The sequence below is a fragment of the Eretmochelys imbricata genome, chromosome 1 (genome assembly GCF_965152235.1).
Source record: "Eretmochelys imbricata isolate rEreImb1 chromosome 1, rEreImb1.hap1, whole genome shotgun sequence".
In the NCBI taxonomy this organism is placed as follows: domain Eukaryota; kingdom Metazoa; phylum Chordata; order Testudines; family Cheloniidae; genus Eretmochelys; species Eretmochelys imbricata.
Genome location: NC_135572.1, coordinates 188,416,956 through 188,438,358, shown reverse-complemented (window position 1 = coordinate 188,438,358; position 21,403 = coordinate 188,416,956). Strand labels below are relative to the sequence as shown.

General features: G+C 41.2%; 1 protein-coding gene across 2 annotated transcripts in view; it reads left to right on the top strand.

The window, feature by feature from the left end:
- The window catches only part of CRYBG3 (crystallin beta-gamma domain containing 3), a 124,895-nt gene that overhangs the window by 90,628 nt on the left and 12,864 nt on the right, over positions 1–21,403 (top strand). The window contains exons 16-18 of one of the 2 annotated variants that reach the window (XM_077820452.1): positions 3,980–4,089; positions 4,602–4,728; positions 16,080–16,219. In XM_077820452.1, the coding sequence (XP_077676578.1) occupies positions 3,980–4,089; positions 4,602–4,728; positions 16,080–16,219 (377 nt within the window). Of the gene's footprint in view, positions 1–3,979; positions 4,090–4,601; positions 4,729–16,079; positions 16,220–21,403 lie in introns of those variants that run through there. The other variant, XR_013346505.1, reaches the window with a different exon arrangement.

Below are 21,403 nucleotides of genomic sequence, written 5' to 3'. Positions count from 1 at the left end.
CAAACACTTTCACACAGAAGGCTTGGTAAACCATTTCAGATAAAATAACTGATTGAAAAATGAAACTGGTACCAAACCAAACTTGTTTCAGAGATTCCAGATAGTTTTAATAACTTTTTATCTCCTTCCTTAACTCCATTCTTCTTCAGAATATGTCAAATGCTGTTCCTGTGAATGTCTTAGACCAGTTTTGCAGACCCAAAAGAGTCAAATGGTTAATATAAGCATACAAACATGTGCATGTTTCTCCAAATCTTGGAAGAGTCTCACCCATCAGCAGCAATGAGACTATTTGCAATTGATTCAACTTGCAATTCGATGCCTTTCCTTTCCTTTCCTTTTACCTCTACGTTCCATCCCATCCCATCCACCGGTACATCAGAAAATTCTTTAAAAAAAATAATCACTTGCTATGTACAAATATGCATGCCATGTCATGCTGCTGTGATGTCACTTTTGCCACAGAGAAAAGGTGCTAGAAGGGTTCATGTGATCACAATGTTGGGTTGTTACAGGACCTCTGTGATGAAGCTTAAGAAATAGGAGAGCATGTCACTGCTGTGTTCAAATTGTCATAGTTACCTTTGGCCACCAACATACTTTATTGTGACTAAGGAGTTGTGGGAAATTTGTTAAGATCACTTCCTGAGTCAGAGTAAGTAAAAGACAGTGTTTGAGAAAATAAATCCGTCCTTTCCTCTTCTAGTTGAAAGATAATATTACAAATTCTATGTTTGCAACAGTTACGAAGGATGGCTCACCAGAGTTAGAGAATCCTTAACACAGCTGGATGCTGAATTGTACAAGTCTGAATTCTCAGTGTAGGAATGTAGCTCTCTACATTTTTTCCTATGTATTATAGGCATAGACACTAAAATAAGGAAATACTACTCTCTTTCCATAAGAAAGAAACCTTGTCACTTGCTGTTGCTTTCATCTGACCTTAAGTGTTATATTCTGAACTCTTGCAATAAGTGGTCTTGGTCTTTCTACTTTGCCAGGCTGCTTCATAAACTACATGCATGTTCCAAGTAAGACTAAAGTATCCAAGTTTAAAATACAATAGCTGTATTCATTAAAAATAAAACAATATTTTTTCCTTCACTCTCCCAAGGAATAACTAAGCTCCTTTCATTAATCTGCCTGTGGCAGTTGGCTTGCTCAAATACTTTAGAAGACCCCTATAATTATTTATGGTAACTTTGCACTGTGTATCTTTCCACTTACTGCCTTTTGAGTTTTTAGGAAATAGAGCTTCATGGCGCTAAAGGAGTCTTTTGAATCTGTCATGTCAGATTTAATATATTTTAAGTTATAACTAGCTGCATTTGTGGTCAGACTGTGCAAACACAGTGGTATAACTAATGGATTGGTTTCTTCTCTAATTATTCTGAAGTCAGAACCATCACATCTGTCCTTTCAACTTTTTTCTTTTTATTCATTTTGAGAAAAGAACATTTTTCTCAGTTTATTATTTAAAATGTACATTGTATAACCTTCCCTGTCACAGTCTTTCTAAAGCTGTCACGTAGCCTGGGACATGGGCTGTAAGGGGGAAGTATCAGGCACGAAACTAGGAACCTGGAGACCTGAGTTCTGTTCCTGACTCTGTCACTGAGCTGCTGTTTGACCATGGGCAAATCGCTTCATCTTTGTGCTTCAGTTTTCTGCATTGGTAAAAATGGAGAAAATGATACTTACCTTCCTCTGTTAAGTGTTTTGAGATCTATGGGTGAAAAGCACAATGTAAGTGTAGCCTAAATATCAATGTTCTGCTCAGAAATGCAGTTCCAAATGCAGGAGAATCAGCAGCAGTGTATCCAGCCCATGTAGCTGGCTTGTCTTTTTCAATTCACAGTTGTGTGTCACATAAGGGCAAGATTAAGCCCTTCTTGTTCTTTGTAACAGGAAATATATTAGTTTCTTTTTTCTTTTCTTTTTTTTTAAAAGACTCTTTTTCCATAAAACCATTTTCTAATATGTGGTTTTGGCTTTTTCTCAGTCTCTGTAGATTGGATTTCTTTTCTTTGGCAGGGAGAGGGGCCGCTTTGGGGAGGAGCACTGGCAACAACATTTTTCTTCTATGTTACAGAATGCTGTCTCAAATTTTAGTGTGAAATTCACCTCAGTACAGAATGGCCATGCAGGGCTCTCTGCTCCACGTATCTCTTGGAGGGTGAAGTGGTATAGAAGCCCCTGCTTAGAGCCCATGTACTGGACTGAAATTCTCTCTTATAGAGGAAACTAAACAAGTGGTTTTGTGGCACAAGAAGTCAGTTATAAAATAAGAAATAAGGAACTTTCCTAAGTCTTTGAAGTACCAGGCAATTTTCATAACACCTGATAAAAGTTGGTCACATCACCTGATAGTATGTACCATCCATTACACCCTGTCTTAATTAAGGGATTCCTAAAGCAACTTAGATATATCTGAAGACTGAGAGTCCTTCTGGAGTATGTGATTTAAGTGTATTATGAAATGAAACCAGCACTCTGGAAACAAAAGAAGTTTTTAGAGTAGCAGTCAGATTTCACATGTGTATGATGGGTCCCATTAAAAACCAGTGGTCAGTGTTTACCAAAGATTCCCTAATCTTAAAACGGGAAATACCATGGTAAATTCAACTAATTCATATGGTAAATGTCCAATTCTCAATGGCACTGCACAACAAATAATCCACAGTTTGCCTGTTTGTATGTATTCAATCCATTCAGTAGCAATAAGACATTCCGAATAGTACTTTTCTAATGGATTATTGGATTGGATAATTAAAAAATTCTCTCTTCAGCCTCATATTACTGAGGCCTACAGTAGTAGCTGGAAATGTATACTGCCTGATCCTACAAGGTGCCTTCAGCTCCCACTGATTGCAGTAGTACTTGAGTGCTCAGAACCTTGTAAGTGGCGCTCTGTGTATCACAGGGTCAAGGTTCTAATCGCAGAAACCATTGCGTTTACCAGGAGGTTAGGCATAGCATTAGAAAATACATTATGGGGAGCAATCCTGCAGTGGATTAAGGGTAATAAAGTACATGACTAAATGACATGTGAACCCTCTTGTCAAAAACAATGGTAGAAATGCAAACCAGATATCTTCATCCTTTTTCCTTAATTTTTAGTTGTATTGCTCTTGCTCAATAGATTTCAGCACATCAGTGGCCACCTAAAGTGACCCATTATCCAGGAACAAATAGTACCTGAGGGGCACAGAATTCTTAGCTTCTTCCCCAAACTGTAGACCATGGACTGTTTTCTGCTGTAGATTTTGTTTTTAACTTCTTTTAATGCAGCAGTCCCTTTTGATGGAGAGATTGATACACACTTCCTGGGCAGGATGTAGTTCTAAATGGTTCTAAAGCTCTTTGCTAAGGATATCTGTGTGTGCAAGCTTGTTGGGTTGGACTTCAGACACTCCTGACACAGCAAGTCCTACCAGAAATTCTCAAGCAGGCTTTTTAAATAAGATGTCATCTCTGTTCAGTGTGATCACAGAAGATTCCAGGGCACTTTTTTTTTAATGTTCTGCCTTGGTATCTTTTCACCGGTATTTCCTTTCCCCTTCTTGTTGTGCTCCAATTGGTTGCTGACCTGTACCCAAAATATGGCTGCATCTGAGTCGTGCTGTATGTATAAGGCCAGATTTTTCAGTCCTATCATTTGTGCTTTCTCTGGAAACACTCCTGTTACCATAAAATGAATATATACTTGCTACCACTGCCATTGATATCAGTAGGAGATCTGCCTCAGTTAAGGACTGCAGAATCTGCCCATAGTTTATAAAACGCTTTGGGACCTTTCAAGAGGAAAGGTGCTATAGAAATTTAAGACATTTCTTCTCTTGGGAGTCCATTAGATTTGCATTAGTACTTCTTTAAATTGCATTGATATTTCCCTGTGCCTGCAACTTACTCTACTTATAGTGATGATGAGTACATTTTCTTTCTAGTCATCATATTTTTATTGTTGTTGTTCTTGTAGCTCAAAGCTTTCAGTAACACACATTTCCAAGGAGCATGTGTAGATTTCACAGCAGAAGTTTCTGATTTTACATCATTCATACCATGTTCTTTTAAGGTTCTTCGGGGATGGTAAGTGTGTTCTTTTACCCACCACCATTTTAAGTGGTTAGAGAGCACTTTTTAACCTACATTAAATTTCAAATAGTCAAATATATCCAGTGCATTACCATCACGCTCCATATCGTCCTATGCCTACTCTCTTGCAACCTGCTTTGATAACTCTCTTCTTTCTGATGGAAGGGGACATAATGCTTTTTGCTTTCCTATAGGAAAATCACACAATTGCTGTGATTTGAATCTGCCTTTATGACTTGTTTAAAATTTCAGGGATTCAATAGAGTAAATCTAGCTGCATTCCATTAACCCCCATTAAAGTCCAGGTTGAGATTTGTATACCATGTGGAAGAGCAGCAGAAGCAGAAAATTGAATCAGTCTTTGGTTTCACTTTTTTTTTATAGTACAACTTTAAAAAACAAACCTTGTTTTATTTCTCATTCCCCTAGAAAATATTTGATCTTGAGAGAACTTGTTAATAACTGACTGCCTCAGTTAAACTTCTTTGTTATGTTTATTCTTTCAGTTGGCTCCTGTTTTACCAAGGGGAAATTGCTGATAACCATTGTGTGCTGGAAGAAGGCCTCTACACTGACCTCACTTCCTGTGGCTGTCCAACAGTTACACTCAAATCCTTCAAGCCTGTGGAATATGTAAGAGCTTTATAGAAATAATTCTAATATAGAACTCTTGCCCTACCTAGTTGTATACAGCAGTGATTGTATTAAAGAACAGAGTGTGATGCTCAGGGGAAATATTAAAATTGGTTTTTAAGCTTGTGGATTTTCAGTATTAGATCAACCCAGGCCCCACCACCACCATTCTGGGCAGAAAGTAACTCTGTTTTTGTATGAGCTAAATTCATATTTGCGTTTTCAATGGTCCTTGTAGAGCAGCCCAGCAAGATAGTAAGTAGTAGGTTTATACAAATGGAATATTCTACTTTATACTTTTGTCTCATTATAGGGTTCCCTTTACAGTCCCTTCCCCAGCAGAAGTTCAGACTTTAACAAAAATTCTCTGCACAAAAGAACCTTTAAACTACATAAAAATGCATATAGCTGCTATCATGATGTTAAATTTGCTAACCATAATTTTAGGGGAAGTGTAATATTTGCCTTTTCTAAATGGGCATCAAATTATGTGTCACTTGTTAATACTACTGCATTTTGCCATCCAGAATAAAGGTTTATATTTCTGCTGCAGATTCAGTATACAATATTAAAACATATCGATAGATAAAACCTTTTAAAACCACATTTTAAAAGTTTTCAAGTGGGTGATATTTATTAAAAATGTCAAGATCCTTTTTCTAGCCATGAACAAGTTTAAAAAAAAAAAATCATGGCTGGGGGTGGGAGAAAGGGTGGAAAGGATATTTGACTGAGTGAAGCCTTGGACCAGATCCTTGGCTGGTGTAAACGAGCCTGGCTGCAGTGACTTCAGTAAAGCTACACTAGTTTCCACCAGCTGAGGATCTGGCCCTTGGACTTCATCCCTAACTCCTTTAGAATCCCTTGATGAGGGGGCGGGGCTAACTCAGTGAAAACAGGGGTTTAAAAAGCCCACTCCTAAGCAACCACAGCAGTTAGCGAACAGGACAGGAGCTAGCAAACGGGGGAGTTTTGAGAGGGAGTGTGAGAGCCAGATACACCTAATAAACATTCTCTAAACTTAGGCCAATAATGCCTCACAAAGAAAAAAAAAAAACACATGCAAACAAAGAACAAACAAAATCCTGCAATAGTAAATATTATATAGTATAATATTGTATATATTGTCCCGCAGAAGTCCAGTAGCAAAGTGGGGGCTACCCAGTTTTTTGCAGTGAATGCAGCATGTACAATTATCTGCCTCGTGAGCAGGTGGCATATATGCATTCGGTGCAAACAACTCATGGCCCTCAGAGACCAAGTACTGGCCCTCAGAGACTGAGTACTAGCCCGTGAGACCCGAGTGGCTGAACGGGAGGAACTAAGGGAGACAGAGAGATATATAAATGAGACTTTCGGGGACACAGTAGAGCAGTCCCATCCCGCGGTCGGACAGCCTCTGTGCTTTTGAAGAGGATGAAAGTATTGAGGAAGGAGAATACTGAGCTGGAGCAGAGGAAAATAATCCCATAGTTGGGACCCTCCTTCCAGATGACGTCATGGTATCCTCTTGCACTGAGGCTATCTGTCTGGGGGAGGGGACTGCTATTGTTACAAAGAGACAGTTAATAGCAATGGCAGATTTGATTATTAGAAATATATACTCTTGAGTTTGTGATGACCATGGGAACTATGGGTGTGAAGGTTGCAGACCTCTCAAGACCTCTAGATAGACTTATGAGCAGTGTTGGGTCATTTACAGCTGCATAATTGCTAGCCTGAGCGTCTGACATTGAGTTCTGTTTCTCTCACTTGGTTCCTGACACACTTCCATCTTGTCCCAGTATATAAGTCCAAATGAAGAGATAGCTACTGAGAGCTGGAAATGAGCTTCTTGCTAAGTATATACTCAGGTTTAACAATCCCCACCTACAGTTCGTAACAATGTGTATGGTTTTTGTAGTGTTGCTACTTGTCACAAGATTTCCAGGGTCATCCTGCCATTTTAGTGGTGAGCCTGAAATGTGCAGCAGGTCCCAAAATATCAGACATGGCAATGTTCCGTCATAGCATGGGCCTTTTTTTTTTTTTTTTTTTTTTTGACTCAGTGTAACAATGTTGTGATGTGGGCATTCAGTTTTGTGGTGTGGTGTGGTAATGATCACGCTGTCATGATATGAGTTAGTCTCGGAGCAGCTTGGAAATGCATCATCTCTAAGATTGTGACTTGTGTGAGTGCAATGTGGTGGGAGTCTGACCAAAGGAATGATTTGTTGATATCAATAGGCTACTGAACTGGGAGAGAAGAACAGGCTTTGATTAGGGAATACTACAGTACTTTACATCTATTGAATTTTGTTCTAACTTATGGCTGTTCAAGGGGGGCTGCCAGATATACTTGGGTGTGTATTAGAAGCTTGAAAATAATTTCTCTGCCTGATGGTTTTCCTGATTTAAACAACAAGGAGTCCGTTGGCACCTTAAAGACTAACAGATTTATTTGGGCATAAGCTTTCATGGGTAAAAGACCCACTTCTTCAGATGCATGGAGTGAAAATTACAGATGAAGGCATAAATATATATATTGGCACATGAAGAGAAGGGAGTTACCTTACAAGTGGAGAACCAATGTTGAAGGCCAATTCAGGGTGGATGTGGTCCACTCCCAATAATTGATGAGAAGGTGTCAATACCAAGAGAGGGAAAATTGCTTTTATAGTGATCCAGCCACTCCTAGTCCCTATTCAAGCCCAAATTGATGGTGTTAAGGTTGCAAATGAATTGTAGCTCTCCAGTTTCTCTTTGAAGTCTGTTTCTGAAGTTTTGTTGTTGAAGAATGGCTACTTTCAAATCTGTTATTGAATGTCCAGGGAGATTGAAGTCTTCTCCTGCTGACTTTTGTATGTTACCTTTCCTGATGTCTGGTTTGTGTCCATTTATCTTTTTATGTAGAGACTGTCCGGTTTGGCCAATGTACATGGCAGAGGGGCATTGCTGGCACATGATAGCATATATCACATTAATAGATGTGCAGGTGAATGAGCCCCTGATGGTTTGGCTGGTATGGTTGGGTCCTATGATGGTGTCGCTAGAGTAGATATGGGAACAGAGAAGGCAACAAGGTTTGTTATAGGGATTGGTTGTTACAGGGTTTGTTACTCGCACAGATACAGACATCATCTTCCTCTCCAAGTGCAAACAGATGGACATCATACCAAATAGACGGAAGGTAAAAAATCCATTGCAATCGACATACTACACTGACTATGGTGAGAGATTGTGCCACACACACTGTGTGTCTTTCCTATCTCAGGGACTCTCTTTCTGCCCCACCACCCCCACGCACATAATACAGTTCTGCAGTAATCTGGAAGCCTACTTTCACTGTCTCCGACTCAAAGAATATTTTCAACACACCACTGAACAGAGCACTGACCTACAGGAACCCTCCTACCAATACTACAAGAAGAAGAATTCTGCGTGGACTCCTTCTGACGGTCAAAATGACAGACTGGACTTCTACATAGAGAGCTTCTGCAGACGTGCACAGGCTGAAATTGTGAACAAACAGCATCCCTTGCTCCACAACCTCAGCTGTACAGAACACAATGCCATCCACAGCCTCAGAAACAATTCTGACATTATAATCAAAGAGGAGATGCTGTAGTCATCATAAACAGGTCAGATTATGAGCAGGAGGCTGCCAGGCAACTCTCCAACACCACATTCTACAGGCCACTATCCCCTGATCCCACTGAGTAGTACCAAAAGAAACTACACCATCTGCTCATGAAACTCCCTGCAACAGCCTGGGAACAAATCTACACAGACACACCCCTAGAGCCTCGACCAGGGATATTCTATTTGCTGACCAAGATCCATAAACCTGGAAGTCCTGGATGCCCCATCATCTCAGGCATTGGCACTCTTACAGCAGGATTATCTGGCTGTTTGGACTTTCTCCTCAGACCCTACGCTACCAGCACTCCTAGCTATGTTCGAGACACTACCATCTTCCTGAGGAAACTACAGTGCGTTGATGATCTTCCTGAATACACCATCCTGGCCACCAAGGATGTAGAAGCTCTCTACACGAATATTCCACACGAGGATGGACTACAAGCTGTCAGGAACAGTATCCCTGATGAGGCCACAGCACACCTGGTGGGTGAGCTTTGTGACTTTGTCCTCACCCACAACCATTTCAGATTTGCGGACAACTTATACCTTCAAGTCAGCGGCACTGCCATAGCCCCACAGTATGCCAACATTTTTGTGGCTGACTTAGAACAACGCTTCCTCAGCTCTTGTCCCCTAGTACCTCTCCTCTACTTATGCTACATTGATGACATCATCATTGTCATATGGACCCATGGGAAGGAGGCCCTTGAAGAATTCCACATGGATTTCAACAATTTCCACCCCACCATCAACGTCAGCCTGGACTAGTCCACACAAGAGATCCATTTCCTGGACACTACAGTGCAAATAAGTGATGGTCACATAAACACCACCCTATACTGGAAACCTACTGACTGCCATACTTACCTACATGCCTCCAGCTTCCATCCAGGACACATCACATGATTCATTGTCTACAGCCAAGCCCTAAGATACAACCGCAATTGCTCCAATCCCTCAGACAGAGACAAACACCTACAAGATCTCTATGAAACATTCTTAAAACTACAGTAGCCACCTGGGCAAGTGAGGAAACAGATTGACAGAGCGAGATGGGTACCCAGAAGTCACCTACTACAGGACAGGCCCAACAAGGAAAATAACAGAACACCACCTGCCATCACATACAGGCCCCAGCTAAAACCTCTCCAGCACATTATCAACGACCTACCATCTATCATGGAAAATGATCCCCCATTCTCACAGTCCTCGCTTACAGGCAGCCCTCCAATCTGAAGCAAATACTCACCAGCAACTACACACCACACCACAGAAACAGTAACCCAGGAACCAATCCCTCTAACAAACCACATTGCCTTCTCTGTCCCCATGTCTACTCTAGCATCACCATCATAGGACCCAACCATACCAGCCACACCATCAGGGGCTCATTCACCTGCACATCTATGAATGTGATATGTGCCAGCAATGCCCTTCTGCCATGTACCTTGGCCAAACCGGACAGTCTCTATGTAGAAGGATAAATGGACACAAATGAGATATCAGAAATGGTAACATACAAAAGCCAGTAGGAGAACACTTCAATCTCCCTGGACATTCAATAACAGATTTAAAAGTAGCCATCCTGCAAGAAAAAAACTTCAAAAACAGATTTCAAAGAGAAACTGCAGAGTTACAATTCATTTGCAACCTTAACACCATCAGTTTGGGCTTGAATAGAGATTGGGAATGGCTGGCTCACTACAAAGCAATTTTCCCTCTCTTGGTATTGACACCTCCTCATCAATTATTGGGAGTGGACCACATCCACCCTGACTGAATTGGCCTTCAGCATTGGTTCTCCAATTGTAAAGTAAGTCCCTTCTCTTCATGTGCCAATATATATTTATGCCTTCATCTGTAATTTTCACGCCATGCAACTGAAGAAGTGGGATTTTTACCCACAAAAGCTTATGCCTAAATAAATCCGTTAGTCTTTAAGGTGCCACTGGACTACTCATTGTTTTTGTGGATATGTTTCCTCTAGGAGTCAGTTCCTGAGTCAGGAATAGATCCCAACAGTCCTAACTCTGTCACCAGCTCTAACCAATAGACAGCCCCCAACAATGGCTCACTTTGTACAGTACAATGAATTAATAAAAATGAGAGAACATACAACTTGATACTCCTGGGGGAATTCTGCGACAAAAAATTAAAAATTCTGCACACAATATTTTAAAATTCTGCAAATTTTATTTGTCAAAATAACTACATAATCACGCCAGTTTCAATTATTTTGGTAATTTATTTCAAAATACCTGTCAGCAAGTATGTCTGTAACAATACAGACACACAAAAATTCCACCAGGAGTAGAGAGTTAAAGAAACCCCTATGACAACCCAGCTTCTGTTTTTTTGCCCTTCCCCCACCCCCCAAAGCCCAGCTGGGGGGCCAGACACCCACAACCCCTCCCCCCCAAGTCCATGCATGCGGTACTACAAACATTTAATATCCACTCGATCCCTGATATATTCCATTTATTCATCTGATAATTCAGTACAAACAGGAAGTGAGGAAAAACCTACCACAAGTTTTTGTAACAGGGAAGGCAATTAGGCCCAAGTCCAAAACCTGCTGAAGTTGATGAGAAACCTTCTGTTGACTTCATTGGGATAGGACTTTTTCTTATGAAAATCTATATAATTTTCATTTTGGAGGTTGCAGTGAAGTGGGAGAAGGAAACATTTTTGGTGACAACGTCTCAAATCAAGTTTATTAATAACATTTTCTTGAAATTTGTCATGAAAGGTTATCTGTAGTTCCAAAGGAACAATGTACTTATATTTTTTATTTTATTATAGCAATGTGTTTGTGTGTATGGTGTCTTGAAGCTATTTTATGTAGCAACTTTACTTAACTTCTGCATTCTGTCTCTTTGTGTTGAGGTTGGATGGTTTTGATTTTGGTTTTGGTTTTCATGGTGTGGCACTTAAAAGTGAAAATGGAAACAAGAGCAGTTTGAAGGAAGCTAATCTTATTTTAGTCTTTCTTTTTAGTATGAGATTTTTTTATGTACTTTCTGCATTCATAAAATATAAAATTTCATTCTGAATTCTGGAACATTTGATAGTGTGGTTTATATCTGTTAAATGAAGGTGAGATGGTTTGTGAATAGGGCTCAATGAGTTGAGAGAAACTGTGTGAGATGTTACGTTTGTAGAAGTTGAAGGTAATGCATATGTGGCTTAATCCAGCAACTGAAATGCTACTGTGGAGAGATAAATGAGTTTGGCAGTGCATCTACACCATCTGATGTATTAATACCAGAGTATTTGCACCTGTTAACCTAAAGAGTTAAATACAAAGGTATTCTTTACTTATGGACACTCCTTCCTGAAATACCGTGTAGAAGTATCCTCCCTTTCTCACAAGATTATGCTATAGATCATATAACGCTCCCCATGTTTTAACTCCTTGCATCATAAATGGGGCTGTCCCCAGTTTAATTTTGTTTGAGTAAGGTGGTTTCGTTAACATACAAAGGTCACTTTCAAAGAATTCTTCAGTACTTCATCATGCTTGTAATAGGGAAGATTTTTTTACAAAGGTTACAAGTATGACATAGTTGCCAATGTTTCAAAATATTTTCCTGAGAGAACTTTTAGAGCTGCTGTGAGCTGGGCTGGGGCAGTTATTTCCATGCCCTGGAGAATCATAGAATCATAGACTTTAAGGTCAGACGGGACCATTATGATCGTCTAGTCCGAATTCCTGCACAACACAGGCCACAGAATCTCACCCACCCACTCCTGTAACAAACCCCTAACCTATGTCTGAGCTATTGAAGACCTCAAATCATAGTTTAAAGACTTGAAGGTGCAGAGAATCCTCCAGCAAGTGACCCGTGCCCCATGAAGAAGCCAAAAAAACCCCAGGGCCTCTGCCAATCTGTCCTGCAGGAAAATTCCTTCCCGACCCCAAATATGGTAATCAGCTAAACTCTGAGTATGTGGGCAAGACTCACCAGCTAGATACCCAGGAAAGAATTCTCTGTAGTAACTCAGATCCCACCCCATCTAACATCCCATCACAGGCCATTGGGCACATTTACTGCTAATAGTCAAAGATCAGTTAATTGCCAAGATTAGGCTATCCCATCATACCATCCCCTCCATAAACTTATCAAGCTTAGACTTGAAGCCAGATATGTCTTTTGAGAATTGTAGGTGACTTTAATTTAGATATCTCGGCTTGCAAAACTCTGAAGGGAATGGGAGTTCAGCTAAGCAGCCAGAACACATGGAGACCCTGTCCTAAGACAGTCAACCTCCTCTTCTCCAGTGCTCCCCTCTCCACACACACACACACACACACACACACACACACACACACACACACACACACACACACACACACACACACACACACACACACACACACACACACACACTCTTGAGAGGAGCCAGGTCCAGGCTTTTTTCTTGGGAGTTGGGGAGACTGGGTTTTTTCCTTTGTGTGTTCCCCTTTGTTGTGTGGTTGCTGATGAGTATTTGCTTCAGGTTGGGAGGCTGTCTGTAAGCGAAGACTGGCCTGTCCTAAAGTTGTTTGAGGGTTGGAGCCCTTTCGGCTCCTAACAACTGTCAAGCAAGTTTCCTTGACTCTTAACACAGACATGACCATGCTAGATCAGACCAGTGGTCCATCTAGTCCAGTATCCTGGCTCTGATTGGTACCAGATACTTAAGAGGAAAGTTCAAGGAAAACACTGATATAGGGAGTTGTGGAATAACTTGCCCACAGGACAAATTTCTTCCCAGTCCCCATTAGTTAAAGGTTGATTAATACCCTGATTTCATATCCCTTCCATAAATTTAGCGGTTTTTTTTAAATATTGTAACTCTGAATATCCTTGTTATCCATATAAATATCCAGTCCTCTTTAAATCTTGCTAAGCTGTTGGCCTCAGTGTTATCTTGTTGCAATGAGTTCCACAGGCTAGTTGTGCATTCTGTGAAACTCTGAACTGTAATTACACAATGGTGTAGGTTTAGAAGCGCTCCATAAGCCTCTGATGCAATAAAATATTTTTTTTTCAAATTGGAGGCACAGCTAGGAATACAGTAAAAATATTTTTTAAATTGTATTAGCTGGTCATGTTACACCCCACCATCAGCTAACATGATTTTAAGTATTAAACTGTATCTACATTAGGTGCTAAGTGGTATTTCAGATGCTGTTAACTCCTTTTTTAAAAGCACCTTTTTTTCTTCTCAGTTCCTCATCTAGACAGACAGACAGTTTAGCATGGCTGTCAGTCTCTCTTCAGGTTTCAGAGTAACAGCCATGTTAGTCTGTATTCGCAAAAAGAAAAGGAGTACTTGTGGCACCTTAGAGACTAACCAATTTATTTGAGCATAAGCTTTCGTGAGATACAGCTCACTTCATCGGATGCATACTGTGGAAAGTGTAGAAGATCTTTTTATATACACACAAAGCATGAAAAAATACCTCCTCCCATCCCACTCTCCTGCTGGTAATAGCTTATCTAAAGTGATCTTAGATAAAGTGTGGGGGGGGTGAGAAAACCTGGATTTGTGCTGGAAATGGCCCAACTTGATTATCATACACATTGTAAGAGTGATCACTTTAGATAAGCTATTACCAGCAGGACAGTGGGGTGGGAGGAGGTATTTTTTCATGCTTTGTGTGTATATAAAAAGATCTTCTACACTTTCCACAGTATGCATCCGATGAAGTGAGCTGTAGCTCACGAAAGCTCATGCTCAAATAAATTGGTTAGTCTCTAAGGTGCCACAAGTACTCCTAGTCTCTCTTCAGGTAAAGAATTGAATTGAGAAAATAGGATTGTTGCTGACTTTGTGACTAGGTGGAGAAACCTCAGCAGCAGCTGCCTGTGCTCAGTCTATTGCTATGAGTCTCACTTTCATTAGCCCTAAAATTAACTATTGAAATAAAGCACGCACGCACGCGCCGCCCCCCGCATAAATTGTCCTGCCTCTTCAGAGGAGTGGAGGGCGGCAAAGGAAGATAAATGACAGTTCATAATAAGGACATTGTCTTTGAATCTCATTTTGTGTTTTGGAGTGTTCAAGTTGAAAGCCCTTTCGAAGCCATCTAAGGATGGGTAACGTAGATTGTCCTCATTTTCAAGATGCTTGGCAAACTTTTTTCTCATCATGTGCAATACCTCTAATAGTGCTACGTGGTACTAGTTAGCAGAGGGAAGCAGTTTCCTCGAGGTGTAAGTTGAACAAGCAGTCGCATACCAAGAACAGTGAGTCAGGCCTGGTCTACACTAGGGGGCAGGATCGATCTAAGATACGCAACTCCAGCTACAAGAATAGCGTAGCTGAAGTCAACGTATCTTATATCGACTTAGAATCACTTACTTCGCGTCCTCGCTGCGCGGTATCGATGGCCACTGCTCCCCCGTTGACTCCGCTTCCACCTCTTGCCCTGGTGGAGTTCCAGAGTCAACGGCAGAGCAATCGGGGATCAATTTATCGCATCTACACTAGACGCGATAAATTGATCCCTGATAGATTGATCACTACCCACCGATCCGGCGGGTAGTGTAGACGTGGCCTCAGTGACAGTACATTCATAAGGCCTGTATCACAATTGAGGTCTTTGTGAAAAACATGTCACTAGAAACTCTTTATAACTGTACCTTCTTGGTTCATTACGTTTATATCCTCTTTATGACTGCATGGGCGTAAACATTAATGTTAGATTTTTGTGTTTGGTTTGTGCATCTTCCAACTCTTAGGCCATGTCTTCACTGAGGGGAAAAGAGGGTGTGTTTTTGCATCAAGAAAACAATCTCTATGTATATTCTGATGAAGGCACAGGTAATTTTTAGCTGGATGTAGCTAGTGAGGTCAACTCTATACCCCGACCTAGAGTTTTCCTTGACTAGCTACATCAAACTAAAAACTCTAAAGTCCCTGGTCTCCACTAGGATTTTGCATTGAGTTATCTAACTTGATGCAAAAATGCGTCTCTTTTGCAATGAAGATATGGCTTCCTTATTTGTGAAGTAGTACTATGTGTGCTGTACAGATTTCATCCTTGTACCTCATTTTCAAATAACTGTTATGATCTTTATCTAGAGTCAATAGAGCCAAAAGATGTGTTACCAAAATAAGCTAAAAATAACATGAGGTGAAAAGATTTGAATAGAAGTGAGTCCTAATTACTTGATTTTTTTCTGGATCTTTTGAAGGGAACATTCAAATTCTTGATTTAAAAAAAAAAAATCCACAGTTTTGCAGTATATTTCTCTGTTCAATATTTAGGGCCAGATTTTCAACAGAATTTAGGTGACTAAAGATTCAGGTAGGTACCTAGAGGAATATTCAGCACCTAACCTGCCTACACACCTAACTTCCTATTTGAAATCAGTGGAAGTTGCATGCCTGACCTGCTTATGTGCTTTTGAAAGTCCCACTAGACACCTATCTGCATTTGTAGGAGCCTAAATATCTTAGCAAATCTGGTCATTAGCGTCAAACCAACAGCCGCTGATGTCAATGGACACTACGCTGTGGTGGCAAACCATTAGATCATGCTTCCTCGACAAATATCAACTCCTAGGAAAGTTTATTATCCAAATCAAAAAACTAAATTACTGATAAATGTTCACATTAAAATTAGACCAGAACCTCAGAGAGGTTAAAAACTGAAATGGACAAAGAAGGGTCCTAAGTAGCATGCCAACAAGGTACAACTAGGCTGTTTTGAGTAACTATAACTACCTCTCTCTTAGGTTTTTGCTGAGCCTTCCATCAGTCTGTTTGCACTGGAATGTTGCGAGGGCAGAGAGTTGCACTTCAAAGAAGCTGTCAGTTCTGTTCTAAACAAGGACCTTCACTTTTACACCCAGTCCGTATGGGTGAGAAGCGGTTTGTAAGTATGGTAGAAATATTTCAGAGACAGCATTTGTGTTCTCCTTCCACTTGCCTTCCTATATGATGAGTTTGCTATATTTTTTGGATTGTGTGTGACACGTAAAACCGGAGTATCCTAAAATTTGGGGGAAATCAACATTGGAACTCATTTGTACCTAGACCTGAACCGAATACAAATGTGATCGAGTCAGTAAATCAAACTTCCTGCTACAAGAATCTGCCTTTTTATCTGCTTAAAAGAACAAAGAGTGAACAATAAGGTGTTGAGCAGGATAAACCCAGGAGTAAAAAGTAAAGCATTTTTAAACTGCCATGAGAAGCATCTTGCATCCATGAAGTGACCCTTTCTTCACTGCCCCTGCTTCTCCTCACCCTCAGAAAACTCCAGATACCCTCTATCCTGGCTGTGCTTTTGGATTCAAAAGCCTCCACCAGCCCCCTTTTTGCACTGAGTCCCATGTAGCCATCAAGTTATGCTGGAGATTGCTGATTGCGAATCTTAGCAGCCATTGAGTGTGCAGCATATATCTTCCTAGATACGCTGGAGGGGAGGGATAGGATACAGAAGGACCTAGACAAATTGGAGGATTGGGCCAAAAGAAATCTGATGAGGTTCAATAAGGATAAGTGCAGGGTCCTGCACTTAGGACGGAAGAATCCAATGCACCGCTACAGACTAGGGGCCGAATGGCTAGGCAGCAGTTCTGCGGAAAAGGACCTAGGGGTGACAGTGGATGAGAAGCTGGATATGAGTCAGCAGTGTGCCCTTGTTGCCAAGAAGGCCAATGGCATTTTGGGATGTATAAGTAGGGGCATAGCGAGCAGATCGAGGGACGTGATCGTTCCCCTCTATTCGACTTTGGTGAGGCCTCATCTGGAGTACTGTGTCCAGTTTTGGGCCCCACACTACAAGAAGGATGTGGATAAATTGGAGAGAGTCCAGCAAAGGGCAACAAAAATGATTAGGGGTCTAGAACACATGACTTATGAGGAGAGGCTGAGGGAGCTGGGATTGTTTAGTCTGCAGAAGAGAAGAATGAGGGGGATTTGATAGCTGCTTTCAACTACCTGAAAGGGGGTTCCAAAGAGGATGGCTCTAGACTGTTCTCAATGGTAGCAGATGACAGAACGAGGAGTAATGGTCTCAAGTTGCAGTGGGGGAGGTTTAGATTGGATATTAGGAAAAACTTTTTCACTATGAGGGTGGTGAAACACTGGAATGCGTTACCTAGGGAGGTGGTAGAATCTCCTTCCTTAGAGGTTTTTAAGGTCAGGCTTGACAAAGCCCTGGCTGGGATGATTTAACTGGGAATTGGTCCTGCTTCGAGCAGGGGGTTGGACTAGATGGCCTTCTGGGGTCCCTTCCAACCCTGATATTCTATGATTCCTTTTTTATTTTTTAAGTTAATCTTCAGCTCATCTTCCTGTTTACTCTCCATATTCATATGACTGAGCTGCCTTTGTACAGTTCAACATCACCATTACAGACCCCTAAAGTGAATTAAAAAAAATTAATTTAGACCTCTATTTTTCCTTCACTACCATGTGTTATGTACATTTATATGCTTTTATGCAGTATTTTAAAAATAACACTTCTGTACCTGTCCTGATTCCATGCAGTCACCAGAGAGAATTGTAACTTATACAGAGTAACCGTATATGTGGGACCCCTGTGATACCAGTGCTGAGTATCCTTCATCTTTTTATTCTGTGTTTGTACAAGACGTAGTACAAGGGGACCTGATCCCTCACTAGGCAGCATGGTTATACGATGAATAAATAATGATAGAACTGTCTGGTGTCGTAAGGCTGTTCCCACCCTTCTAGTGGCTCTGTTGTGTGAAGCAGACTTAGCAGTAGCTGTGAGCAATCAGTGCTAAGTATAGTGGCCTTTGTATAAAGTTGCTCCCCACTTCAAACAAATGACATTAAAGTGCTTTTTACAGAAAAATTAAGGTACAGGTAAGGATGAGTGAAATCCTCACCCTCTGTGACCCACCTGTGATCCAGCCACGTCCATGTCTTTGATCCTCTGAGTTCACTTTGAGGGTTATCTTCGTATGGCCTGAAGCACTTACAGTACCATGACAGCATTGGGAGTGGCACTGGGTTGGCCTCATTGAAATGCACAGCCTTATTCTTCACATAACCAGTTTTTGCAAAGGTGGTTAATGATTGAACTTTCTTTCTGGGTAATTTAAGTGGGTATTACCAGTGGCTGTAGACCCGTGGGTGAGTGTAAACTGCCTCAAACACCTTTGCCGGTGTGCTTTCCCTCTGGTTTCAACATCACTGCCATTTCAATCCTGAGCCCTTACTAAATAGAGATTGTTTGCTCTTGTTGTGTGGTAGCTTAGAGGCCAGTGACAAACAGCAGCAAGATTTGAGGTTGAGAATAACAAATTAATTTTCCTTGTGACGTAATCCAGTTTTAGTCTGAGACCTTTGGAGAGGAAAGGCTAATGTTGTGTGCATTTGCCACCTAGCCGCTAACATTTCATTTTAAATGTGAACATGCACATATTCCTGCCTCCTTGGAGTTAGCACGGTTTGCCATGGACCAGCACAGAGGAGTGTCCTTTCCCTTAAGGATCTGCTTGGAGGGGATGTCTGTGGGCTTTCTCTGCCTCACATTGGGATGAGGGTGGGAGATATTAAATCCTCCACCTTAACAGGATTGGCTGGGATGGGAGGCCAGGGCCCATATAAGGGAGAAACTGGGTGAGGGAGTAAGGAGCACTAACCTTCCCTCTCACTATCGCTGGCCATGTTAACAAGGCTCTCTGCATCTGAGGGGAGTCAGCGCAGGTATGGAAAAGTCCTGAGGGAATCTCCCCCAGGGCCAGTTCAGGGTTGGAAAGAAATTTCCCCACCTCCATAGCAGTTTTGGCTGAGCTGCTGATGGTTTTTCACCTTTTTCTGAGCATCTTGCAATATCTCTGGGTCAGGATTGAGGGAATAGGTGTTGGACAATTGTAGGTCTTTCATTGGGATTCTTTCTGGGTGGTCCAGGAAGGGCTTGTTTGTCTCAACTAAGAGTCCATGCAGCAAGATTTAGGGTTTTCTTGTCCTGTTGTCCCAAAATGCAAGGTCCGCTTTGGGCAAATAAAGAGGCTAAAGACAACTACAAGTCTGTGTATATGGGGTTGGGATCTTACTGTCATGCACAGGCCTAAGGCACTAAGGGAAGAAGGCTAGGTAGGGATTGCAGCTTGGAGGGGGCCATATCCCTGAGTGGCTGGGCATGGACATGCCTATTGACCTTAAAGGCTTTGGTTGAAAGGGACTGTGGGCTGCTGGGTACCAGTTTTGGTTATCTTTTGAGTTAAATTTTACTGTGATTTTAAAAGACTAGATGATCATAATGGTCCCTTCTGACCTAAATATCTATGAATCTATGAAAAGTTAGGTAAAACTGCAGCAGAGGCCTTTAAACCATAAAAGCAATAAGAGTTTTATTGGCAACACACCCACAGTTGACGCTAACGTTATCTTCATATCAAACTTTGATCAGCTATTAGGACTCTTTCAGGTGTGCCAGGTCACAGAAGGTCATCCTAGCTATTTGTGCTAACAAAATGCTCAGAGTAGGTCTACACTACAAACTTGCATCAGCACCACTGCAGCTGCACCACGGTAGTGCTTCTGGTGAAGATGGTCTAAGCTCTCCTGTCAGCTTAATAACTCCACCTCCACAAGAAGTGGTAGCTATGTCAGTGGGAGAAGCTCTCTCGCCGACAAAGCACTGTCTAACCCAGCACTTAGGTCGGTGTAATTATGCTGCTTGGGGGGTGTGGATTATTCACGCTCCTTAGCGACATCGTTATACCAAAGTAATTCTGTAGTGAAGATCAGGGGTCAGTCTAAATGACTCTTCCTAGGTTTATTTCCAAGAACAAGACACAGATATGTCTCTGCAGCTGAGTGTGGCAAATACGTAAGTCGATTGCAAGACAATGGGTTGAAAAAGCTTAAGTCTGTGTTCTCTTAATCCTATTTGAATACGTACCTTTGTTTGTGCATTCCTTTGGCTGAGGTCTGTGTCACCTGAGTGACAGGACTAATCGCACTGCACTGATTTCCTCATGAGCACAGAGTTGTAGCCTCATGTTCTCTATTGAATACCAAGGGTAAGCGCTGTGTTTTTATGGCTGCAATTCACATTCTCTTGTTTACTGAAGACAGGAGCAGTTCAACACTTGTCTTTTTATTATTACAAAAACATTTTCTTTCCCTCTCTCCTTTTATGCACTAGAACAATGCTTTGGTAATAGACACTGCATTTATATTGAGACTATTGGGCACTGCTAAGACTGAAGCTCTTACCCCCAAGTGTGCAGTGATTTTGCCCAAATGCATTTCAAAACAATAAAATTGCCAGCAATACGGTAAAATAAAAAGGAAGGAATTTATAACTGTTGTCAGTCTTATTAAATAGCTGTTAGTCAGGACTTACAGGACCCCTTTGAGGCTTATACACAAATGTGCACTGCCTGTGAGTGAAGTATGCATGATCAGAAGAACTTTCTCCAAAGTCGCACAGTGAGAGAGGCAAACGATGGACATTAGAACTCCCATCACACTTCAAGCAAATAAAATAGGAAATGTAGTAAAAATAGTGCATGCTTTATGCTCAGATGTGCTCATGAGAAGAGCATGGAGGATTCACAGTCCACAAAAGAACATCCCTTAGATACAAATCCAAGATGTGAATATCTCTGATGCTCAAAGATACAGCTTGCAAACAACTCTGTAATGTGTGTATACTGGATGGTGTACAGTGGAGGAGCAATTTGTGTGTTGCTCTTGGTATATTTTGAAGGTTGTATTCTAGTACAGGTATAAATGGTATCAGTGATGTGTTATGCTTCTACAGTTAGTAATACTGTGATTGAAAAGATGTTTTTACTATATAAAATCCTGTTGTAGCAGTTTGTAACTTTCTGAAAGTTAATTAGGATTAAATTTCTCATACCTGTTCTTGGTCCTGTAGTGCAGTTTGGTATAACCTTGTTTGGCTCTTCTGTAGTTCATTTCACATATTGACATAGTTGTGTGAGATCCTGTTTTGCCCTCTGATAACTAAACTTTGTGGCAGTGTAGTGTGCTGTAAAGCCTTTCTCGGTGCTTCATGGGGTGACCTGTGTAGTTTGCTTTTGCAATGCAGCAATCCCACACATAT